General features: G+C 39.9%; 1 protein-coding gene and 1 pseudogene across 1 annotated transcript; one reads left to right on the forward strand and one right to left on the reverse strand.

Annotated features, from left to right (window-relative positions):
* The first annotated feature begins 11,082 nt into the window (after positions 1 to 11,082).
* Positions 11,083 to 14,151, forward strand: LOC130169635 (natterin-4-like; annotated as a pseudogene).
* Positions 14,152 to 20,589: 6,438 nt separating this feature from the next.
* LOC130169627 (natterin-3-like) lies at positions 20,590 to 22,355 on the reverse strand. The gene is made up of 2 exons (XM_056376527.1): positions 22,271 to 22,355; positions 20,590 to 21,783 (listed from the first exon to the last, which is right to left on the reverse strand). The coding sequence occupies exons 1-2, from the start codon at positions 22,353 to 22,355 to the stop codon at positions 20,717 to 20,719; spliced, it is 1,152 nt and encodes a 383-aa protein (XP_056232502.1). The 3' UTR covers positions 20,590 to 20,716.
* Positions 22,356 to 23,899: the final 1,544 nt, after the last annotated feature.

Raw genomic sequence — 23,899 nt, forward strand, 5'->3', positions numbered from 1 at the left:
GAAATAAACATGTTTACAGCCTGGTACAAGAACTGTTTTGGTCTCTAGAGCTAATTTCCTCCTTCATGACACCTGTTTATATCACTCACCTGTTTACATTTTATTAAGGACTAAAGTTATGGAGAACTGAGGGCGTGGCCTCTTTGAGTGACAGGTGGGTGAGCGTATGCTTCCCACAAACCAGCATGCACCAAAGTCTCAGCTCCACACACGCCCCTCCTCTTGGACCATTTTTGAAATAGCTGGGAGTTAGAGGTCGGCTCAATCTGAGCTTCAAAACTGCTCTTCAGAAACCTGTGGGTGACGTCACGGAGTATGTTGTGAACAGGAGCTGCTAATAGCTAATTGGGCATACTATTAATGATGCACAAATGTAAGCAAATACAGACTAAAAAGGAGGGCTCAATAGAGAGCACCAGCACCAGCCCGTAGCCGCCGTTACAGCTTATTTAATGAGCTTTTCTATCATCATACTGGTTCCCATATAAACCTGTATGTTGGAGCTAGCAGGTAAAATTCATGCAGGAAAAATTCCACATTTAATTACAAGGACGTCGGTCAGGACAGGATTTAGATACAGGAGCAGAAAGTAAAATTGGGTGTAAGTTTTATTGGTGTGGGCCTCATACAGACTCCAGACAGGATTAAAATCACTGACCGGTGCAGGTCATGTTGAAATCACCCTGGAGACATTGATCCAGTCTGGTTTGGTTTTTCAGGACTGATTCCCTGGCAGCGAACAGAGACTCCAGGAAGTTACTGGTCCCAACACATAACCCCCCCATTAAACATCATTTTCATTTTTACACTTTGGTTTTTGTACATTTCAATCAGTGAGAGTCAGATTTTACCTTTGGATGGAGCCAGGCTAGCTGTTTACCCCTGTTTCCAGTTCTTGTGCTAAGCCAAGCTAAACTAAGCTAAGCTAAGCTAAACTAAGCTATCCATCTGCTATCAGAGCCCAGATTTGGCGAAGTGAAGCAGGCAGCAGTTCTTGATGACTTTCTTTTCTTGCTGGTCTCGTCCAGCCGTGTGAACGTCAGCGCAGACTTCCTCCACTGATCTGACCGTCCGCTCACAGGTGTCTACTGTTTCCTCTGTATTTAGTCTAGGGATTTCAGTGTGAGAGGTGCCTCCGACCCGTCTGAGGGAAGGCATGGAGGGGGCCTCTGGCACCCGGCAGCTTTATTATCGTTTCATCAGCCTGCAGGTTGTCTGTGAAAGGTCAGACTCCTGGACGGCTACCCGCTGAGGTGTGAAGGCCCTCAGTGTTGTGGCGAACTGCGAGGCTTAGCTGGATCTCCTTAAAAACGCCGCGGGTGAGGGAAATGTGATGTTAGCGCGAGCCGCCACATTAGCTCTCCCCGGCTTTCCCACCAAACCCCAGTGTTTATAAAATATATAATAGTTATCCTCATGTTACGGCCCGTGATGTCAGGCTGCCGCTCTCTCCCTGCGTCATCGCCCGGCCCGGGCGGCACAGGTCGGAGTCTGGATCCATTCAAACAGCCCTCTGATCCTGAACGCTGCACAAACAGGCCCTCACCTTCAGACAAAACAGAGGAAGGAGCCTGTACTCCTCTTGTCCTCAGACCTGAGCCTCTGCTCTGACTTTGTTTGATTTGTCTCCAGTGGTTTAAAGGTGCGTAATGTCGTTTTAAACTGATACATAAACCCCCGAGGCTGTGAGCTTTGTAGGCGTTCAGCTGGCAGCTCGCGCTTCAGACCAATTCAATGATTGTTTTTTTGGCCAACTTTGAGTCTTTTGCTCATTTTTCATCCAACATCATATTAACGTCAGTTCTCGCTCCTTTCATGTGGCGTTACCGAAGAGACAGTGAGTTCTGTGCTACAGTTAGTAACTTCTGCTTTATGTTCTCCTCAGAAACACGACCTGACAAACATGCAAAGTGTTGGAAGAGGCAAATCACTAAGTGAATCTCGATTAATTTCTTGGATCTGTTGTTTAAATTACATAATTACGGACACCTGTGCAGACAAACTGAAACAGAGGTTGTTTTCTTCTGGGTTAATCAGTGATTTGAAAGAGAACAACATGGAAATTTATGGGAAGTCTCAGACACGTTTGATAATCAGTCAGTTTAACGGACTTGATTCAGAATCTCAAAAATCAAATCATTTGGACAATAATCAACAGATTTATTGGTGGTGACACAGAAGCAGATACTGTAGTTTTCAAGTTCCTCTAAGTCAGTACAACATATCACAGCTTGGCACCGGGACACCCCCCCCCCCCCCCTGCAGTGCGCAGCAGAGAACCAACGGTATTATTAATAATGAAAGGCAAAGATTTCTATTTGATGGTTTGGCCCTCTCTGACGCTCTGACCCGCTTTTAGAAGAAGAAAAAGGCTTTTTCAAGGAATCTTCCAGCTCGTCTCCACTGAAGCGCGTGGAGAGCATCTCTGTTTGAGGAGGCTTTTATTGGAAATGCAGCCTAAGAGCACCTGACCGGCCTCGTCTCCTTACGCATCTCAGCCGTTTCTGTCCCACTAACACTGCAGGGGACGGTTCAAACATCCAGTGACTTGTTCTGCTCAAACTAGATCTCTTCATCGACGTTAGAGGAACGTGTCTCGTTGGAGACGGCGCCGGGTATCAAGATAGAAAGGCGAAGGTGAAGCAGCACATGCTTGTTGCTTTCGTGCATTTGTTTGTTTGTTTGTTTGTTTGGATAAAAAACAATCAGGTTTTCAGATGGTATTCCCAAATGTGTGTTCTCTGCACACACACACCCATTAGACTGGTTCTCCAACCGCTGCCTCCAAACCTTCGGCCGCCTTAAAGTCTTTCAAATATCTGTTAATCTAACTATAATTTAAGAGAGGAGCCGAACTACAACAAGTTACAGTCTGACAGATAGTAAAAAAAACCTTAGAAGATCAAGTTGTCAGTAAGTCAATTAAAAGTTCCACCTTTAAAAACAGCAAGGAGCGGTCCGCAGCCTCCAGTAAAAACAGATCAACCGTAAAATATTAAACAGTAATTTGACAAAAAATGACTTTACCACAAGCTTTTATTACTCGGACTTTAAACCGCACTGATTTCAATTCTTTTGATATCTGGTTGAACTCTTTGCAGCATATTTTCTTCTTCTTGTGATAATAATACTTTGTACTGTCTTTTAATGGTTTGCAACTGCTGCAGACTTCTACATAATCCAGATAGTCCCTCCTCCACATATTTTTTTGTAGTCATTTTATTTTAAAGCATTATTTTATATATTTTTATTTTTCATTTCCAGGAGAGTTTTCCTCTTCAGCTTAACGATGTGAATGTCCTCACCTGGTTTCTTGTAACTCCACAGGTGTCTATATAGGAGGTATGCAGCACTGATGTTAGATCAATTTTAGAGTGTGTGTGTGTGTGTGTGTGTGTGTGTGTGTGTGTGTGTGTGTGTGTGAAGCAACACACTCTCTCCTCCAGTAAAACCTCTCCTCCTTTAGCACGGCGCCCGTCCCTCCTCGGCACTTTGAGACAGTTTGGAGATCGACCGTGTTGGAAAAGTCTTCTGTGAGTAAACCAAGGTCGCAGCCTGGGTCGCGTTATTAAGATGCAGATGAGGTCCAGGTGAAAAAAAATCCAAAAAAAACTCAAGTGTGTGATGACTTTAACAAACCATGCATAAAATAAAAGTGAAGGTCAAAGAAGTAACTGCTGCTTTCTGAGCTTTATCAGCCACGCTCTGTTTCACAGACAGTCTCACAGCTTCACACTGGGCTCAATAAAGGAAATTTATCTCCTTATTTTAAATTTAAAAAACACATGAACAATGTTGTTTTGCACCAGGAGACACAATAACTTTTATAAAGTCATAAACTTTAAAATAGATCCGCACACTTTAACTTCAGCGTGTAAACGTCAGACGCTGTCCTGCTGTAGACGGAGCGACTTAGATCAGCTGGTGTGAATAATCACAGCTCATTTACTTCCAGTAGATGGTGCAATAAGAAGGAGCTTGTGTTAGTTATAAACACAGTGGATCATTTGCATTTAATTTAAAACTGTAGTAACCTTTTATTCATTAAATATAAATCAAAATGTTTGAAACTAAATCTAGACAATTAGTTATTAGCAGTTTAAAAGCCCGGCACAGTCATGGTGAACCGGCTCAGGTGATTCTAATCTAATTCTACTGAGAATAATTCTTTGTGGCTGTGGGCGTGTACGCTCTGTGCTTGACTGACATCTCAAGGTGATCACAAGAGGAATTTGAGGATTTGTGAGAGGATCAACAAATTAGTAAAGAAGAACAAAAACGTTGTGTTTTCTGTTCTGTGTTTTTCCTGTAAAATATTGGAGAGTTTTACATCGTAAGGCCCCTAAAAAATATTCAAATGATTAAATCAGAAGACTCTACAGCAAGGCACCTTATTACAGGATTTTTTACTACCTGTAACCTTGAGCTTTATAGTAGCATAGTCAGTAGGATCCATCCTCTGGGGACCATGAACGTCTGTACAAAATTTGGTGCAATCCAATTGGTAGATGTTGAAATAATTCACAGGATAAGTGAAAGGTCTGCCCGGCTGGTGCCACTAGAAGAAAGAGAAAGGAATCACCAGTCAAAAGGATTCATCCTCTGGGGACCATGATGTCTGTGTACAATTTGCTGCAATACACCGGGAAGATGTTGAGATAGTTTACAGGATAAGTGACAGGTTTGACCTGCTGATGCGAGTGCAGGAGAAAGTCAGGCAATCACCAGTCGAAGGGATTCATCCTCTGGGGACCATGAACGTCTGTATAAAATTTCATGGTAGTCCATCAAATAGTTGTTGAGATATTTCAGTCCGGCCTGACAGACTGATCGCTCTGACAAGAATAAACTGCCTGAAGCTCACAGCTCATATAAATAACTAAAACTTTAAGTGGTTGTGAGTTCATTTTCCGTTGTTTTAAAGGGTCACAAGCCAAAAAAAAAAAAAACCCCACTGCCCTAGGGAGCACATTTTTCTGCTAACTCACCTGCAGTGTGGGATCAAACCAGCAACCTCATTAACTGCCTGAGGTCACCTGCGCGATGACTCATCCTGACAGAGCAGTCACAAAGTTTAGTCGTACCTTTCCTCCAATGACATCGAGTCTCAGCTCCCAACTGTCATCCTGAATGTATTCCAATCAGTTCATGAATATTCATCGGCTCGTATTAGCATATTGCTCAGGATATTAGCATAGGCAGCTTCATAAACATCATGGGAGGGGAGCAGATGAATCAGAGGGCACGCAGAGGAAGAGTGGGCAGATCGGGCCTGGCGGGGACAGCAGGTCAGCATTCATTACGTCCACGAGGCGGACAGGTCACGGAAGACGCAGGAAGACCTGACAGGGAGAGGTGGCAGCAAAGGAGACGGTTCACAACACTGAGATTAAAGTCCAGGCGGGTTTAGAGACGAACCTCTAATTGGTTGAGTGAAACTTTTAGTGAGCGGCGCTGAGGAGCCACAGTGTTCAGAGCTTTTTCTTGGTGAGGTTGATGAGACACTGGCAATTTACAGAGATTATAATCAATACGAGTTTTCTGTTGGTATCAAATAATGATATCAATTTGAGCTGTTAGAGCACCGAAGTCCCTAAAGATCTTTTTTTTCTTGTGTTTTCAGTGTTTTATCCACTAGCACTGATAGTATCGTGCTGGACAGTCTCTTTTCCTTTCTTTTGCCTGCTCATGTTTATATATGGCGACAACATTTGGTGTGCATTAAAGAAAACTGAAGAAATTGTTGTGTGCACTGCATCTGTGTATTATACATAACTTATAAGTCTTTAATATACTTTTTCTGTGCATTTGGTTTTTTCAATTAAATGTTTTTATGATCATTCCCCGAAAATTATTGTTCACAATTTACTGTTATGTTTACTATTTACTAATGTTTGCTCCTTGATCATGTAAAAACTAAAAATATATCGTTAAGTAAGGAGATGTGGATGTGTCACTAAAGAACTAAGCTTTATGTTCAGTAACCTGATTACTGTGTCAAAGCAGTAGCATAAACCAGATGTGATGATGTTTAATGTCCCCGACAACATCTTTAGTCTCATTTAGAAACGCGTAAAAGCTTAAAGAACTGGGGTATTTACTGACGTATTTTATGTCGTAGAAGAAAACGTGAAAATGTCTTGAGTTAACCACAGAAACCCACAGACTTCAGGACGAGGGTACAGGGAACAGGAAGTGCTAAAATGCTAACTTACCTCTGGGTTTTCGAACTCGAGCTAGTGAAGGTAAAAATGAGGGTAGCTAGCTAGCTCTTTGTAGCTAAGCTAATGACAGAGCAGCAAGAGGATGCTAACTGCTAGACTTTTGGATTAATGGTCTTTATTTATATTTTTAACCAGATTTACTTGACCTATGCTAACAAGCTAACCTGCTCTGCATTAAACTGAGTTTTAATTCAACCTTGATGAGGGTCTGTAAGAAAATCAGGATAACAGGAGCTTTGGGAAGCTTGTGTTTTGAAAACCTTGGTTTAGTATTTCGTTGGGTGTAACAAAAACTTCTCTGTGACATTAGTATTTACTAAAAATGATAATGACTGCCTACTGTATACTGTACTTCTTAAACTGTTACACCACCCTAGATCTCTGTGTGTAACAAAACATGGAGAGTTAAAAATGGAAAGGTGAGTTCTTACATTACTTTGACAGGACTTCATTAATTAATGGCACTTAATGGACTCATTGTTCGCTGTGTGGAAAGCACTTGATACCCTCCGGTTACAGTTCCCATGTAACTGTGCACACACACAAACACAGAGAGGCAGCCGCCGTGAGATGCCAGGTAAGATGAGGCTCTGAAATGCAAATGTGCTTAAAGATAAAGCCGGTGCATATTTCATAGCGAACACGGCAGCTTCGCTTCTCTGACATGACAATGAGCTCTTACTGTCCTGTCTGCTCAGTGGGGCGTGCGACCACGGCCACAAATGCAATCCGCACCTCGCTCGCTGGAACAGATTCAGCTCTGTACCGCAGGAAACGTAGTGTATCTGTAATAAAGTGTGATATATATACTGTGTGATATCCCTTAAAAATGAAGATATAGATATGCAGTGGTGGAAAGTACCATCACCTATGTACTGCATTTAAGTATAATAATATTAAGGTACATGTAATTCAATTTTATGCTACTTCATAATTCTACATTTCAAAGGGAAATATTGTTTTTATTTTACTGCACTACATTTATCTGACAGCTGTACTTACTGTACAGCTTTTACATCCGAAGATGTTGTAAGTTTACAAATCCTTGGTGTTTTTATGCATATTTTATTTTACTGTATATTTATATTTTCTAATTATTTTAGTCTTTATTTATTTTAACATATGCTGCCAAGAGGATTGCTGCCAAACTTCATTTCGTTGTGTTTTTTAATGCAATGACATTAAAGAATCTATCAATCTATTGAGTGCCATTACAGTATTGATGATTAAACCTGTGGTTCCCAATCTGTTCCCCAGTCCCAAGCGTACAGCTGGAGTTTCTTATCATGTTTCAGATGTCTGAGTTTCCACCAAGCAGACATTTCCTATGTAAACTTCACATAAATGTCTATTATTTTGTTAAACTATTTAACAAAGAATCAAACATCAAAGAAAAGTGAACAAACTTGTGAAGCCACATCCTTCAAAAGCTGCATTGACGAAGTTTCAGTGTTGAGCTTTTATTTGTTAAGGAGTATTTTTAGAGTATTGTATTGGTACTTCTACTTAAATAGAACCTTATAAAGAATCTGAATACTTCCTCCACCGCAGCTGAAACTGCATTCACACTAAACTGGTGAAATCTGGACGTAAATACTCTTCTCTCAGTTTTGACCCTCAGTTCACACCAAGCCTGCACTCTTCACACCACAAAAATAAAGCTATTCGAGAATTAATGAATCCTGAACCAGCTCCTGGTGTAGCATTCATGTACCTGACCTCTGACCTCTGAGGTTGACTTGCATAGAAATCTACTTTAAGTGATTAATAATGTATCGTATTATATTAGAGTGTGGGGATGTTGCGTGGCCGACTGTGATCCTCAGAAACTGACTAAACAAACACACACACACACACACACACACACACACACACACACACACACATACACACACATGAGTCACCACAGGACCTGAGGCTTTTTGTTTACATGTTAAATTAGCATGTACATGTTGGAGGAGACATGAGCTCTGCAGATTAACATCAATGCAGAGCGGCCACAAATCATCTCACGCCAACAGACACGACACTGGCTCATCCAAGAGTCTCTGGGAGTTTGTAGCCCTGACTTTAGCCTCTCAGGCCGTGGACCGCACCAACAACTTCCACCAATCGCGCATCACTGGATCAACCTTGTAGATGAAACAAATTGAAATAAGAGATAAAATAAATGAAAATCTAAGTGTATTAGAAGATTAAAATTTAGAATTAAATTGAACTAAATAATAACTGAAATGCAATATATCACTTACAGAAGCTCTGAAAGGCATGTGAACATTTTTTCATCTGTAAAAGCAGCTGTAAGAGAAGTTTTCATCTGTATAAACACACGCAAGAGCCAAGTGATTTTTATTTCTGACAGGGGGAAAAAATGCAAAAAATAATACAATAATAATAATAATAATGATAATAATCACTTGCCTTTCAAAGCTTCCATTATTATGTTCCTGCAATGCACGTTATGTTAGCTTATTGCCTGTTCATCTGCTTATTTGCTGTATCACTGGTTGCAATCTGTGTTTCTGAAATGTTCTTTTCTTTTACATATAATGAATAGAAAGACTGTGTCAAGCTCCACCTTAAGACGGAGGACCCGTGTAGATGTAGATAAATGACTTCAACAAGTTAGGGATGAACTTCACTGACTTTCAAACGACAACAGAGAAGGACCTTGGAGATATCAGAGGAGAGTTTGAGACATTTTCACTCTGACAGCATTTGCAACTGGGTCGTACACTTTGGCATTTCTTTGGTTGCTGTGACAGCACTATTGGCCATACTTCACATTTGCCATCCTGATCATCCAAAGGAGGCTAGGACCCTCCTTAGGACTAAGACAAAATACTCAATTGAGGAAAGGGCTGGGGGACAGTAGAGCTCTAGTCTGCAACTGTGGCCCATCATCATGAGGGGCCACATCCATGTCATGGCAGTGGTGTTGGCATGGTTTCACAATTCCCTCTAGATTATCTGCATAATATAACAGAAAACTGTTAGAAATGTCCTGTGGAGTTTACCCGAAAGCCCAGATCACTGAGGGATCACACAGTAGCATGAAGACAGGTGCCTGTAATGCTGCAGGCACCTGTCTTCATGCTACTGTTCTCAGGTGAAGTTCACTCACCAAGCAGCAGGCACATTCACAAGTTCTCCAGGAATTTTCTTGTTACCTTTATTATTACTACAGTAAAAAGTACGATAATTAATAATATCTGATTGGAATTATTTATATTGTACAAAAAATAACAAGCCATATTTTTTAAATAAATATTTCTATTTAAAATAATTATTTGGATAAGTTTTCAAAGGTATAAGGGCGAGTGTGCAAACATGTGGTGTATTTCCCATATGCTTTATGTTTCTATGTTTGTGTGTGGCCTGACAGAAAATAACTCACCTCAGAGAACAGTGGCTTCAGGCACGAAGCTGCTCGTTACTGTCAGGATCTCATTAAAACAGGCACGGCCTGATAGTTGAGCTGCATTTAATGAGCTGTTTGCCTGATCGCTGTCACCCTGAGCGTAGGCGGCCATCTATCTGAGCACCCCGAACGGAACAGCTCACTCAGCTGAAATGAAGCCTGACGGGAGCTTCAAGGGCGCAGCAAAGTGCCGGCTCACCTAAAACCCACGCCAGCGTCTCTCTCTGACCTTGTGTCAGACATCGTGTCCGCTCAGGCTGCAGAGTCCTCTGCTGTGAGGTCGCCTCGCTCTGCAGCGCACACTCAGCTCGCACAGCGTGACCTGTGTGGCCTGTTCACCTTTTACGCATTGTTTTCAGTGCATTTAGTCTGACTGTAGTTGAGCTGATTTTTTGTATCACTGAAAACCATTTGCAGGATTTGCAGGAAAACTAAACCCACATAATGAAAAATGATCTGGAATTTATTTTCAGATCTGAAATTATTATCGCTGTATAGTCCAGTGATCCACTTTGAATTGAATATGATCAATTTCATTACATTTATATACAAAAAGCCTTGACTGATAAATATTTACTTTGGTATAAATGTAATAACAGAACAAAACAGAAACGCAAATGCACAAAGAAAGAGCGGAAGATAGAAATACACACACACACACACACACACACACACACACACACACACACACACACACACTAAACAAATATTGTGTTTCAGTGAGAAGAATTCAAAATTCATAGGAAACACAACATTATTTTTCCTTTACCAGTGTGTTGCTGCCCCCTGCTGTACATGCACCTTTGGAAAGAGTAGAAAATAACAAAGTACTTGTTGCCACTGTGGTTCAGTTTAGGTGTCATTAGGTCACACACTTTTATCTAGAATTCAATTAACAGAGACCAAATTGTTCTTAATTGTTCACAGTGTACAGGTCTGTTTGAAATATCACATTCATGTATTATAGTTAAAAATCATTATCATCTTTGTCCTTTTTGTGTAAAACACAGAAATGTTTTTTAATGGATTAACATGGTTTTTCTAAGAGTAAACTAGAAAAAACAAACAAAAAAACGTGTTAACCGTTAATGAGAAGCAGAAGTCATCAGCCTTCACTCTGTCATCAGATGAAATAAACTGTAATCTGTTCATATTGCAAAAAGAAAAATATGTATGTGATGGAATAACATAAGTGATAAATCCAACTTTACTAAAAACATTAAAACACACTCATTCGTGTCTCCATGACTTCAGAGGACGAGTACATTGACTTCCTGGAGACTTACTCTCACCGAAACCATGTATTCGCCTTTCGCGGATTTTAATGATTTATGTTTTGGCGACTTGTTTTTGGTCCCCATCATGTTACTGTGTAAACAGATTTAGGTCCCCACAACATCAGTAATGCCTGGACAAGTCACACTCAGACACACCTCGTTGATTTCAGCTTTCACCTCTCTGTTGATTGGTCAGATTTCAGGTCACACTAAAGTATGTATTTGTTTTCTCTCAGCCATGAAGCCACTACTTGAGCCGAACCTGTGTGGACGTAAAGACTTGCAGCTCTGATGGTGAGTGATTTTTGTCGTGGTTTTAATTCATAGTAAGTTTTCACTTTAATTTTAAAAACAGTTTGTAGCCGACAGTGATTTTATTTGTGCTGCGTCTCCAGATGAAGCTGGCGTTGTTGTTGCTGCTGACTCTGTCCTCAACTAGTCTTCAGGACGTTGTGAAGAACTCACAGCATAGAAATGGTAAAACAAGAAGCAGCATTATGAATGTCTCTTTAATGTCTCTTCACTGAAGACAAAAGTGTCCTCGTTTGTGCTTCACTGATGTAGGATGGGACAGAATCACTTGTAGTAAATATGTTTTATAAAAGTCCCGACAAAGCGACAAAGGATGTGAAGATAAACACAACAGTGAGATATGTGTTTTGCTCAGTGTCTCCACTCTCATCAGTCTGGTCCTGTATTTATTTAACTTGCAAGAATGACACAAAAGGGTGAACATCAGAGAAATGATTTAATTTAAGAAGAATGTAGTACTTTAGGCTACAGGCCTCAGCTTCAGGTAACAGTTTTTTACTTGAAACTTCGTCAAAAAAAAAAAAACAGAATAAAAACAGGTACAGGCAAGGTCATCCCAGGTAATCGAGCCAAAAGGCAAACAAATCTGGTTAAGGACAGGCAACAGTCCAAAGGTCAGCAACAGGCTGACATGACTACAGGCAGAAAACACCGGACAATCTGGTGCAGAGGGAATGAAACTGGACAGGTATATATACACAGACTAATGATGGAAGGGGAGGCAGGTGAGTAGGTGGACTGGGAAACTCAGGTGAAGGGAATGAGGCAACAAGAGGCTGGATCTGAAATGACAAGAGAATAAGAGACAAGATTAATGACAGACTAAGTTGTGTCATAATTAGATAAAGATTTAAATGATGGAATACTTCAGTCAGCACACAATTTCGATAGGGTAGTGACACTGCCGCATCACTTACAGGAAATGACGATCGCAACGTGTGATTGTCACCCACCAAAATATCTACCCACTGCTATGCTCTCTTGACTTGAAAATGGATGTTTTACTCTGCCTGTGCTTGCCTCCTGAGTCATGCAACATGGAAATTAGTCCGCCATTAAGTTTGAAAATACACTGATGGCGAAGAGAAGTGCCCAGCGTCCCACGTGCAGTTTTTTGACCATTTTGTGTCCATCGTCTGCGTGTTACTTGTCAATGTGAACGCACTTACGCAGCCAAGATAGCAAGTGTGAGTAGAAGGTGAATTGAGACACAGCAGAAGCCACTGACTCACTCAAACATCATCTTCACTACAGTGGAGCAAAGAAATTTTACTTAATGATTGTAAAAGACAGTAAATCACAGTGTTCCATCATTTTATACTGAACGTTTTTGCTGTTCTTTGCTTTGTAAAACATTTCATGAAGACCTTTTCTAAATAAAAGCAACCTTTCCTTTTGGTTTCCATTTAACGTTGTTCCCTTTCTTTTATACAGACCTCATCCTGGACCCAAATCTAGAGGACAGAGGTCCTGAAATCACAGCTAACACATCGTCTCTGAAACATCAACATCTTCTGTCTCCTCACAAGATAAGACAGAAAAGACATCCTCTGCCTCATCCCTCCACATTTAATACTAATGACCAACTGAAATGGCAGCACTGGGATGGTTCTCTCCCCAACGAAGCTGTTTCAATTGACAACACATATGTTGGACGCAAAGACTACGTCTGTAAATACCAGTGCCATGCTGGCTTCTACAATCCCAACTCTGGTTCTTACTGCCACTACACCAATGGAGGTGAAGTGCATAAAGACCCCTCATTCGAGATCCTTGTGAATGAAAACAATTTTGAGATCCTGGAGTGGAAAAAGGGTTCAGCTAATTCAGCTCCCCAACATTCAGTCAGGACCTGTTCTAGTGATGAAATCTATGTAGGGAGAAACGAGTACGGTCTTGGGAAGGTGCATCAGATACAAAAGACCTTCTTTCTTCCTTGGAAAACTAAAGTATATCAATACGAGGATAATTACGAGGTCCTGACGGTCAGTAAGGATGTTAAGAGTGAGCACATCTCCAAAGTTGAGTACAACAATAACGAGGCTAAAATCACCCAGTATCCTTCAGCGACCATGCATGTTTCTACGATCGTCAACAATGAGTGCAGTTCAACGTTGAAAACATTAAATTTTTCAAAGACATATCAGACGAAGAGAAGGTGGGACATCCACTCTTCAGTCATGCTTGGTGAAAAGAGGACCATCTCTGCAGCAATACCTGTCATAATGTTGAATTTAGGCACTGTGGGACTTCCCGCCAGCCAGTCGAAGAATTGAAGTATGCAGATCAGTCCGGAGTGGTCACCCGAGTACTCGGGAGAACTCACCGATACACAAGACTTCACCCACTCTACCTCTCTGGAGCTCAACATCCCACCAAACCACTACTGCAGAGCTTATATAGCGGAATATCAGTTCAAGCTAAACATCCCATTCAGCGCACGCCTCGACCGCACATACAGTAATGGAAAGTCCACAGGGAGATCCGTCACTGGAACCTATGAAAACATCTGGAATGGAGAAGTCCAAGCTGTGGTGGACCGATGTGAACCTGTAGCTAATGCCTTACCTTGCACCCAAAAACCTGATCCTTATTCACATGTACCATAATAACAAATGGGAATGTTTGTATGAAGCACATGTCAAAATATTTCCTTGAATGAGATGAATGAACCAGCTCTCATTTATGCACTATGTTAATATAATGTTGTACTTTTAATTTCTCTTCAATTATTGTTTCGTAATCAACAAATAAACCTATGAAAAGTTTATATCAGACCTTGTAAGTCACTTTTGAGGTAGCATTCAAAACATCTGCTGCAGTATCACTAAAATGTTAATTATTTACAAATCTTGTCCATGTACGCACATGTAAACACACGTCCTGTTTGTATTCCTAATAAAATAAATACTGTGTATCAGTGCTGCCTCTCTGCTGTAAATGTAAATTTGCTGACTTGCGATAACAGGATTTTAATTCTCAGCCAAGAAGAAGTCAGTAGACTTATCCTCAACAACACGTGGAGATGTGTTCAAAAAGTTCATAAAAAAATTTGTGAACACGGCACCAGTGCCAAAGGTGATGTACTTTCCACTTCGCAGAAAACAGGAGGTACAGACACAAGAAAGTTCATTTTAAGTCAAGTGAACTGAGCAGCTGGTAGATATTTTGACAGGCAACAATCGGTCACACATCATGATGGTGATTCTGTGAGTCTGGTGTGGACTGGTTTCTGTTTTTTGCATTCTGGTTGTCCGCCCCTTTCCCGGATTCGTTTGCCTAACGGACTGATTACCTAGTTTGACCTGTTGTCTGTCAATATTTCTTTTTTGCCTGAGCTCCAAGTAAATTTCCAGAACTTCACGTTTGTTGTCCAGGACTTAGTGCCTTGTAGCTGTGGCTTTTTGTTGATGTTTTACATCATAGTAAGTTTTCAGATTTGTTTTAAAAATGAATCCAAATAGGGACCTGTAAAACACAAATGCTACTGTTCATCTTTATCGCAGTAGATGAGGTAATGTTTGAGTTTGAGCTTCAGTAATTAGTTATGAGGCTTTAGAAAAGGAAATTAATCTAGTTAGTAGATGTACCAACAAATGTATGTAAGAACGTGCCTCTCAGAGCTTCTGAACAAATGACTTGAGGTGGAAATTAAATTCTTCATTGTTTTTGAAATCTTCAAAAACCAAACCAACTTATTGCCACTCACTTTAGAGTAAATTTGAATGAATGATCAATTTGTTCTGTGTTTTCTGTCCAGGTGTTAATGTTGGTGCTGCTGTGCCTCCTGGCTCTATCCTGTGTCAGACCTCAATATAATTAGAATATACAAGATTCTATGATTTTAGAGCCTGTACTTAAGTGTCTTATAAATAATAGAGCTATTTGTTTCCTAAGAGGACTTCTCTGTTGTATATCATACATCTAGCTTATGTAATAAATGTTTAGTAATTGTTCACAATAACTGACAACAATAAATGTACTTAATGTGATGCAAAAGTTTTTCATTAGCACAGTGTCCAACTCTGGACCCCAAGTAATAAAACAGGTGGGTTCGTTATTGGTCCAATTAAAGTAAAGTACTTTCTCTCTCAGTATCTTACCTTTGTTTTCTTTCAATAAGATAAGTTTGTTTCTATTCTTATTTTATCATTTGCATGATTTGTCCAATGATTCACTTTGATTTGAAGTAAATAGCAGTAATATCATAAAAGGCGGCAAAGACAAATAGGAGTGTAATGACCTGATTTACATCATCAGATATTTGGTATTTCTTTTGGTTTTTATCTTAAAAAGGAAAATAGGTATTATTGCCAGTTATTGGTAAGATGCAATTTCTGGTTGGTTGATGTTAACTTGCATTTGAATTTATTGAATATTCTTTTGTGCATCTATAATAATTATTTATAATTGTTTAGAAAGTGATTTAATTTAGTTAATATATATTTTTTAAGATGTTTCTTAGGCTTGTTCAGTGCTGAGAAGGTTTAACAATTTATTTTATTTTTTAATTTGGAGAGTTAATTTGAAGGAGTTTGATTTCCGGTTGACCGCTGGGTGATCGCGCGAGAAAGACGTTAGTTTGAGAGATACAAACAAAGTTGAGCGTAAGTGAGAAACGCCACGGACTATTTAATGTTTACCGCGTGACTTTGTAATGTTGAACTGTGGACTGTTTGCTAGTTAACTCGCTCCTTTGTGTGTGTGCGAGTTTGGGACTGTTCGCGGCCACGGACGTGTGTTTTTTTTTTTGTTTTTATTCACTGTGGAGCGGGAGCGAGTTAGCTTGATTAACCGAGCTGCCGCCATTTTGGAAGAGAGACGACCCGCCCTTCTTCACCTGCGCGGACGAGAGTGGAGGAGCTTCAGCGGAGGGTTTTTCCCGGCGCCGAGGGCGGCCTGCTAACGGACACGATGTGATTCCCGGTATGTGGTTCCTGCTGCTCGTTGCTGCCAAAGATCTTGTAATGTTGAACTGTGAACGGTTTGCTAGTTAACTCGCTCCTTTGTGTGTGTGTGAGTTTTGGGACTGTTCGCGGCCACGGACGTGTGTTTTTTTGTTGTTTTTATTCACTGTGGAGCGGGAGCGAGCTAGCTTGATTAACCGAGCTGCCACCATTTTGGGAGAGAGACGACCCGCCTTCTTCACCTGCGCGGACGAGAGTGGAGGAGCTTCAGCGGAGGTGTTTCCCGACGCCGAGGACGGCCTGCTGTCAGACACGATGTGATTCCCGGTATGTGGTTCCTGCTGCTCCTTTCTGCCAAAGATCCTCTATATATAAGATGCCTCGTTACAGGCAGCACCAATGGTATGAAATGGGATCTAGTTCCGGTCTCCCAAGTGGGCGTTGTACCCCAACCACTCCCCTCAAGCGAAGGCAACTGGCATGAAATGTGACAGTAGCTGATATTAAAATCTAGACCTACCTCTCTGCATCCTTTGGGAAAGAAAAGAGAGATAAGTCTTTGTTGTTATTACAGCCTATGGTTGCACAAAGCTCAGGCAATTTTAACACTAACTGATGGATTACTTGTCCCTGCCAAAATAATACAACAATAGACGATACAACACTGATACAGTACAAATTTAAGCCTTTTTTTTGCAGCCGTTTTTATCTATTAATGACATCTGATAAACCCTATACAAAGTCATATCAGTTTAATAGGGTAAATACTTAAATAATGACAACATACAATGATAGCAATTGTTAAGAAATGAAACAAGTTTTATTTAAGTTTTAAAGTTTCATACATGGTTTCACATATAAGTAAGCCAATCCCAAAATAACTCTGGTCCATCTAAACATCTGGTTATCGGTTGGCAAACGATGTCGGCAGTTGCCAGATCTTGAGAGAGTGTGTCACTGAGACAGAGGCAGGTCTCGAATAAAGTAAATTTTCTCCAGATCCGTTTGATTTGAAAAAATGTCATTTTGATGTCAGTTTGTTCTGAACATCTGTGGCTTTAGAAAAACTGATTGAATATTTATTTTGGTGACTATAGAGCGAAAGAATCTGTAATAATCTGTGATCTCGTTCAATTCTCCCATTGGAGTGAATTCACTCAGACCTGCTGCTGGTCTCCTAAAGGAAATAATCAGTAATGAACCGTCTCAATTTCTCTACTGTCTCTGTTGCAGCTACTGTGGACGACAGTGTGTGACTACAGGTGTTTTCTTGTGATGTTACGTACACGTCGAGGCTATCTTAAAGAACTAACTAAACTAAAAAAAGTTCCCTGACGTTAAAATAAACTCTAAACAAACTAAAATTGTTTTGTTTCTTTTATGTTTTTCATATTGGGTTTCTACGTCATATGTTCGATTCCTGTATTCAGTTAACACAAAATCCAAACTGAGGAAATGTGTCTGTTTTTTCACAGTAAAAGCTGAATAACTGATAAGATAACTCACATATTTCTGTAGTAGCATCACTCTGGGTTATTAAAGCCAGAATGATTACCTAGACATTACCCTAGACATGTATATTACTCAATAAGATGTCTATGTCACCATTTTAATAAGTTTGGAGTTTAAAGGGGTTTAATAATTTATTTAGTTCTGCATAAAGTGTTCTTCACATCACAAGCCGGTGGTGAAAGGATTACACGAGGATGGCCAAGAACTGTACGCTTCCCCGACAAGAGTGTACGTGTGCCTGATTTCCATTAGCATCCTTAAGTAAGTGTCTTCATCTGTTTCCTGATGATGTGAATGTTCCTCTGAGTGCATGTAAATACAACCAAGTACATATATGGTACAACTCAGTTAGCAGGCTGATGTTAGCGTTTAGCTCAAACCAAAGCTGTGCCTCACAGAGCAGCTAGCATGGCTGGAGACCCTTAATCAGGTGGGACTTGACTGAAACATAATTTATCCCAGTGACAGTGAAACCATTCTCTGGTGGTTGTTTACTTTGTTAGCAGCATAATAACTTAATTATTATTTTATTTTTTTGGTTTTCCTTCAAGACTGGACAGAAATGAACCTTTCCCTGCCTGTTGCTGCCCGCTGCTGCCTCTCTGCTGTAAATGTAAATTTGCTGACTTGCGATAACAGGATTTTAATTCTCAGCCACGAAGAAGTGGTCAGTAGACTTATCCTCAACAAAACACTACTTGCCTAATCCTAACCTAAACATAACCTTGTCTTCACCTTGGATTTTGTCCTTCGTTATGAGTCTGTCCTCATAACGAATCTCCATGATGTGACTGTGTAAACACACTTAGGTCCCCACAACAGTAATACCTGGACAACACACGCACACGCACGCACACACACACACACACACGCACACACACACACACACACGCACACACACACACACACACACGTACACCTTAACTAATGGTAAGCTTTCACATTGATATTAAAACAGGGACCTGTTAAACCCAAATGTCAGATTATTAACGCTGTTGTGTTAGTCTGGTTTCCACTTTTTAGAGCACATGGAGATGTTTTCTAAAAAGTTCATTGAAAAGTTTGTGAACATGGCATCAGTGCCAAAGATGATGTACTTTCCACTTCGCTTAAAACAGGAGGTACAGACACAAGAAAGTTCATTTTTAAGTCAAGTGAACTGAGCAGCTGGTAGATATTTTGACAGGCAACATTCGGTCACACATCATGATGGTGATTCTGTGAGTCTGGTGTGGACTGTTTACTGGTTTTTGCATTCTTGCTGTCCGCCCCTTTCCCGGATTCGTTTGCCTAACGGACTGATTACCTAGTTTGATCTGTTGTCTGTCAATATTTTTTTTTGCCTGAGCTCCAAGTAAATTTCCAGAACTTCATGTTTGTTGTCCAGGACTTAGTGCCTTGTAGCTGTGGCTTTTTGTTGACGTTTTACATCATAGTAAGTTTTCAGATTTGTTTTAAAAATGAATCCAAATGGGGACCTGTAAAACACAAATGCTACTGTTCATCTTTATCGCAGTAGATGAGGTAATGTTTGAGTTTGAGCTTCAGTGATTAGTTATGAGGCTTTAGAAAAGGAAATTAATCTAGTTAGTAGATGTACCAACAAATGTATGTAAGAACGTGCCTCTCAGAGCTTCTGAACAAATGACTTGAGGTGGAAATTAAATTTTTCAGTGTTTTGAAATCTGCAAAAATCACAGAAATTTAGGAGTTACAGCTGATAAAATAGCTTGCAACTTATTGCCCCTCTCTTTAGAGTAAATTTGAATGAATGATCAATTTGTTCTGTGTTTTCTGTCCAGATGAAGCTGTTGGTGTTGCTCTTATCTTTTTTAAAAACTCAGTCGTTGTCCTGTTGTGTTCCTTTTGAAGTAGAGACGGGGATCCGTTGAATCGAGAAGTCACAGCTTCTGATATTCAACTGATCATATAAATTAATGAATTCATTTAAATTCTTCCATGAAGTGGGAAGTGGTGGCCTAATTAACAAGGGTTTTTTTTTTATTTCAAAATGTGGCCTTTGAAAAGCTGCCAACTCATTACTAAACGGGTTGGTTTTTTTATTGGTCCAATGAAAGGACAGCTTTTCTTTCCTTCTGTTACTGCCTTATCTTTGCCTTATCTTTAACAGGTTAATTACTTAACAAAATTTTACTTTGCTCTATTTCAAGAAAGAAAAATGTCAACTTCATATTGTTTAGTTTTTTTTTTTTAATGAAGCTTGTTTAAAAAAAACAAATAAAGACAAACTTGATGATTTGGGCTTTCCATAAAGTCAGTATGTTGAAACAAAATAGACCATTGTCTGAAATGTCTCTATGCTGTAGCGTTATGATTTTCCCTCATTGGAAGAAAGTGACCTAGACCTAACCAGGATAACCCCCCCAGGCCAAAACAACACAGAGTATGTGGGCAGTGGTGTGGAAATGTAAGTTACATGTAGCTACTGTCATAGATGGTTTTGCTTCTATGTTAGATCTTACTGTATTTCAGAAGACAAACATCTAGTGGCCAACTGTGGACACCAGACAGCTTGTTTCTTTATTGGTCCAAGAAAAGTTAAGATCCTTATCTTTCTGATTTCCTAAATGGGTTAATGAACCCTTATGACTTAACCCTTAACTGAACCCTTAATTTATTTAAGGTGATGACAGTATGTAGCAGAGATTTGGCTCTTATTTTGCATGTAAGCACATTTTATATAGGCCTACTATTTATACCACCTCTTAATGCTTCTATTTTGTAAATTTTTGTAAATATCAAATTATAAATATTTCATTATCTATTATTCATCTTTGTAAATGTGACACAGCAGATTTCCCCAGTGTGCGACTAATAAAGGAATATCTTATCTTATGTAACAGTAAAATATTAAATGCAATTTTTTCATAAAATTCATTTGTTGCTTTGGAAAACAAGTCTTTGCAAAATTGAAGAATTGTTCAATGCAAGGTGTTTTTATTGTCTTATATATTAAAGTACATAAAACATGGAAAATCATGAAAATTATGATGAATTTTACATGTCTCCAACAATATGTCAGTATTATATTAGACATGGAAGTTATTCACAAGGCCGGGCATCAGGTAATGGTTCACAACGATCCACAACAGCTCGGACTTCTCCAACCTGGACACCTTTGTACGTCCCAGAGATGGATGTCCATCTGGTCTCTCCATTGCTGTAGGTGCGGCTGAGGCGTGCGGTGAAAGGGATGTCTGCGCTGTACTTATATGCCACCATGCTGACACCACAGGAGTGGTTTGGTGGGACTTCATGCTGAACAGAAACAGTGTGGGTGGTTGACTTAATATAAGTGGTTCCCTTGGTGAACTGAAGGGTCGTCTCCACACTAAACTCAATACTTGCTGAGCTAATTTCAGGTACTCCGGCAGTGATGCTAGTCTTGACTCCCAGTGTTAGTGAAAAGCTTGTGTCCCACCTTTGTTCCTCTTGGTTTGTCTTTGAGAGGGTGGCTGTCTCTGTCACTGGCTGGCACGCACGGTTGGTAATGGCTGACTTTTGCATGCTCTCTGGAGGATATTTAATTATATTTACCCCATCAGTCTTGTACTTGACATCAGAAATGTCCTCACTGGTTATCTCTTTGTTAAAGGTCAGGACCTGGTAGTACTTGTACCAGTACTCAGACCCTTGCCAGGGAAGGAAGAAGGCCTCGTTCCTAACATGCACTTTCCCAAGACCAAACTTGTTCTTGCCGACATATTTGTCACTGTCGGCGCAGGTCTTGACTGAGTTCTGAGGCACTGAACCATAGGAGCCATCCTTCCATTCCATGAACTCAAAGTTGTCTTTGTTCACCAGGATCTCAAACGGGGAGCCACGATACTCTTTCCCTGCATAGGGGTAGTGGCAGTAAGGACCCATGTTGGGGTTATAGAAGCCAGCCTCGCACCCGTATTTGCAAACATAGTCAATGCGTCCAACGTATCCGTTGTAGATTGAAATTGATCCGTCGGCGGGAGAGGATCCAAAGGTCTGCCATTCTAGTTTGTTTTGATTAAACATGAAAGAGGTGAATGGGCTAGAAATGTTCCCAATCGCTGCAACAGATGGAAGACCTGTGATTTCAGGAACCCGGTCCGCTAGACTTGGGTCCAGTACCTGGACTGTATAATAGGAAGAAACAGAAACAAAAATTATGACTTTAGTAATCAATCAATGTATTCCTTTGAAAACACTGAAGTTTATGTTTATGTGGGGGGTGGAGTCAAACTTTTAGTGGCATACACTGATCATAATGCACTAACCTTTTTCAAAATTATGATTTTACTCTTATATTATGACCCTTTCTTGCAAATTACAAATTTATTCTTGTAATATTATGACATTTTCTTGAAAAATTATGATTTTTCTCAAAAATGACTTTACCCATATAATATTATGACTTTATTCTTAATTTTTTTTCTCCACTCCATTCTACAACTTAAATCACTTTTAAATGAGTTTTTTTTCTTACTATATTTAAAGTGAAATGCTTTGGGGTTTTTTTACTCTCTACATTTTGGGTAAAAGCAGCAACATCTCTCCTCATCCAGTGATGAAGTAAAAATGAGGACACAACATTTAAAGTTGATAACAACAGTTTTGTTTTACCTGGTTCAGTGTTTTTCTCACAGACACAAGAGTCTGCTGAGGACAGAGCCGGCAGGGCCAACAGCAGCAACACTGGCAGCTTCATCTGCAGATGAAACACAGAACAAAACCACTGTTAGTCTCCACCAGTTCGTAGCATTGCTTTTTATTTAGGTGAATTATAGTTGCACAAAATAACACTCACCATCACAGTTATACATCACTTCAAATGCCAAGGATTTTATAGCTGCCTTATTACTCACTCAGCAAAACAAATATGTACTCCCACCTTGGCTCAGACTTTGACCAACAAACAAATGTCAACATATAACATCACATGAAACCTTGCTTCTTTTGCCCCTGTTGAATAAAAAAAATGAGGAGTGAGAATATTTTCATGACAAAAATTCAGTACAGTAGATTAGGGGAATTTATTCTTCTGGATGTAAATGTATTGAGGTCCCTATGGAAAGACTTTCTGCTATCTGCCTGTTAACGTTTTCAAAATCACCTTATACTGAAAGCTGAAACAACATCAGCCATCACATCAGATTGTCCATCTGTGTAAACAGATAATTTGCCCCAAACGCTGAGAAATTGAAGGCCGTTTTTTTGAAATTCTTCTAATCTCTTGTGAAAACAAACATTTACTGATGTGGATGAATTATTTTGGTGCTTGAAATGGATTTACCAATGTCTTAGGTTCCTTAAAGTAGCACAATATATGAGTAAAACAGCAGATAAATGTATAATCAATGCCTAAAATGAACCAAATGTTTGAGGCCTGCTCATTGGCTCCTAGTGGCTATGAGTCACGTATGATCTTGCAAGAATATGAACTGGAGATTGGAGAGTCTACAACAGTCTAACAACATTTAAACCACATTTCTATGCTTTATCATCGCAAAAGATATTAATAGAAACATTTTGAAGACCTCGTTAATACATCAAAAACATCCCTACATTAAGTAAACTGTGAACAGTGTGGATTCTCATGAAGCATCATGAAAGGTTCACTGAGCTGAAAGTCCTGTGAATCCTGCAGATGGCGCTGAATGATCCCTAACTGATCACAAGAAGTCTTCTACTCATTATGCAGAGATGCAGCAATAATAGTCAACTGAACACAACAAGCTGCTTATTTGATCTTCCAGTCACATAAATTACAGTTTCAAACCATTCAAACTGATTGGATTCCTTTCTCATCTAGGTCCTGTGATGTTAATGGTTCTGAATTTTAGTTTTATATATTTTTTAAAAAGAGGATCAAACTGTAGGCCACTGCCACATCAGAGATCTCATGAGTAATATGTAAATTTTACCCATTTGAAGTTGATCAAAGTAAATGGTTTTCTCTTACATTAGCATGGATGGATTATAGAGAGAAACAAGCACAAGCCCAGAGGAGAGAGAAAGAACTACAAAAATGCATCTATTGATTACAAGAGACTCAAAGAGCAAAGTGACAACTAAAAGAGTCAAAACAGCCACAGAAAGTGACTCTGACTCAGACTTGACCTTTAACCCGGACAGTTTAATGATGCTGGAGTCACTACAAGTACATATTGTACAAATACACTGATGGGCGTAACTATGAATCCTGCGGCCTGCAGACGGATCCTCTTGGCTTTTCAGCTCTGCAGGTTGCAG

This window comes from Seriola aureovittata, chromosome 5, assembly GCF_021018895.1.
Source record: "Seriola aureovittata isolate HTS-2021-v1 ecotype China chromosome 5, ASM2101889v1, whole genome shotgun sequence".
NCBI classification, from domain to species: domain Eukaryota; kingdom Metazoa; phylum Chordata; class Actinopteri; order Carangiformes; family Carangidae; genus Seriola; species Seriola aureovittata.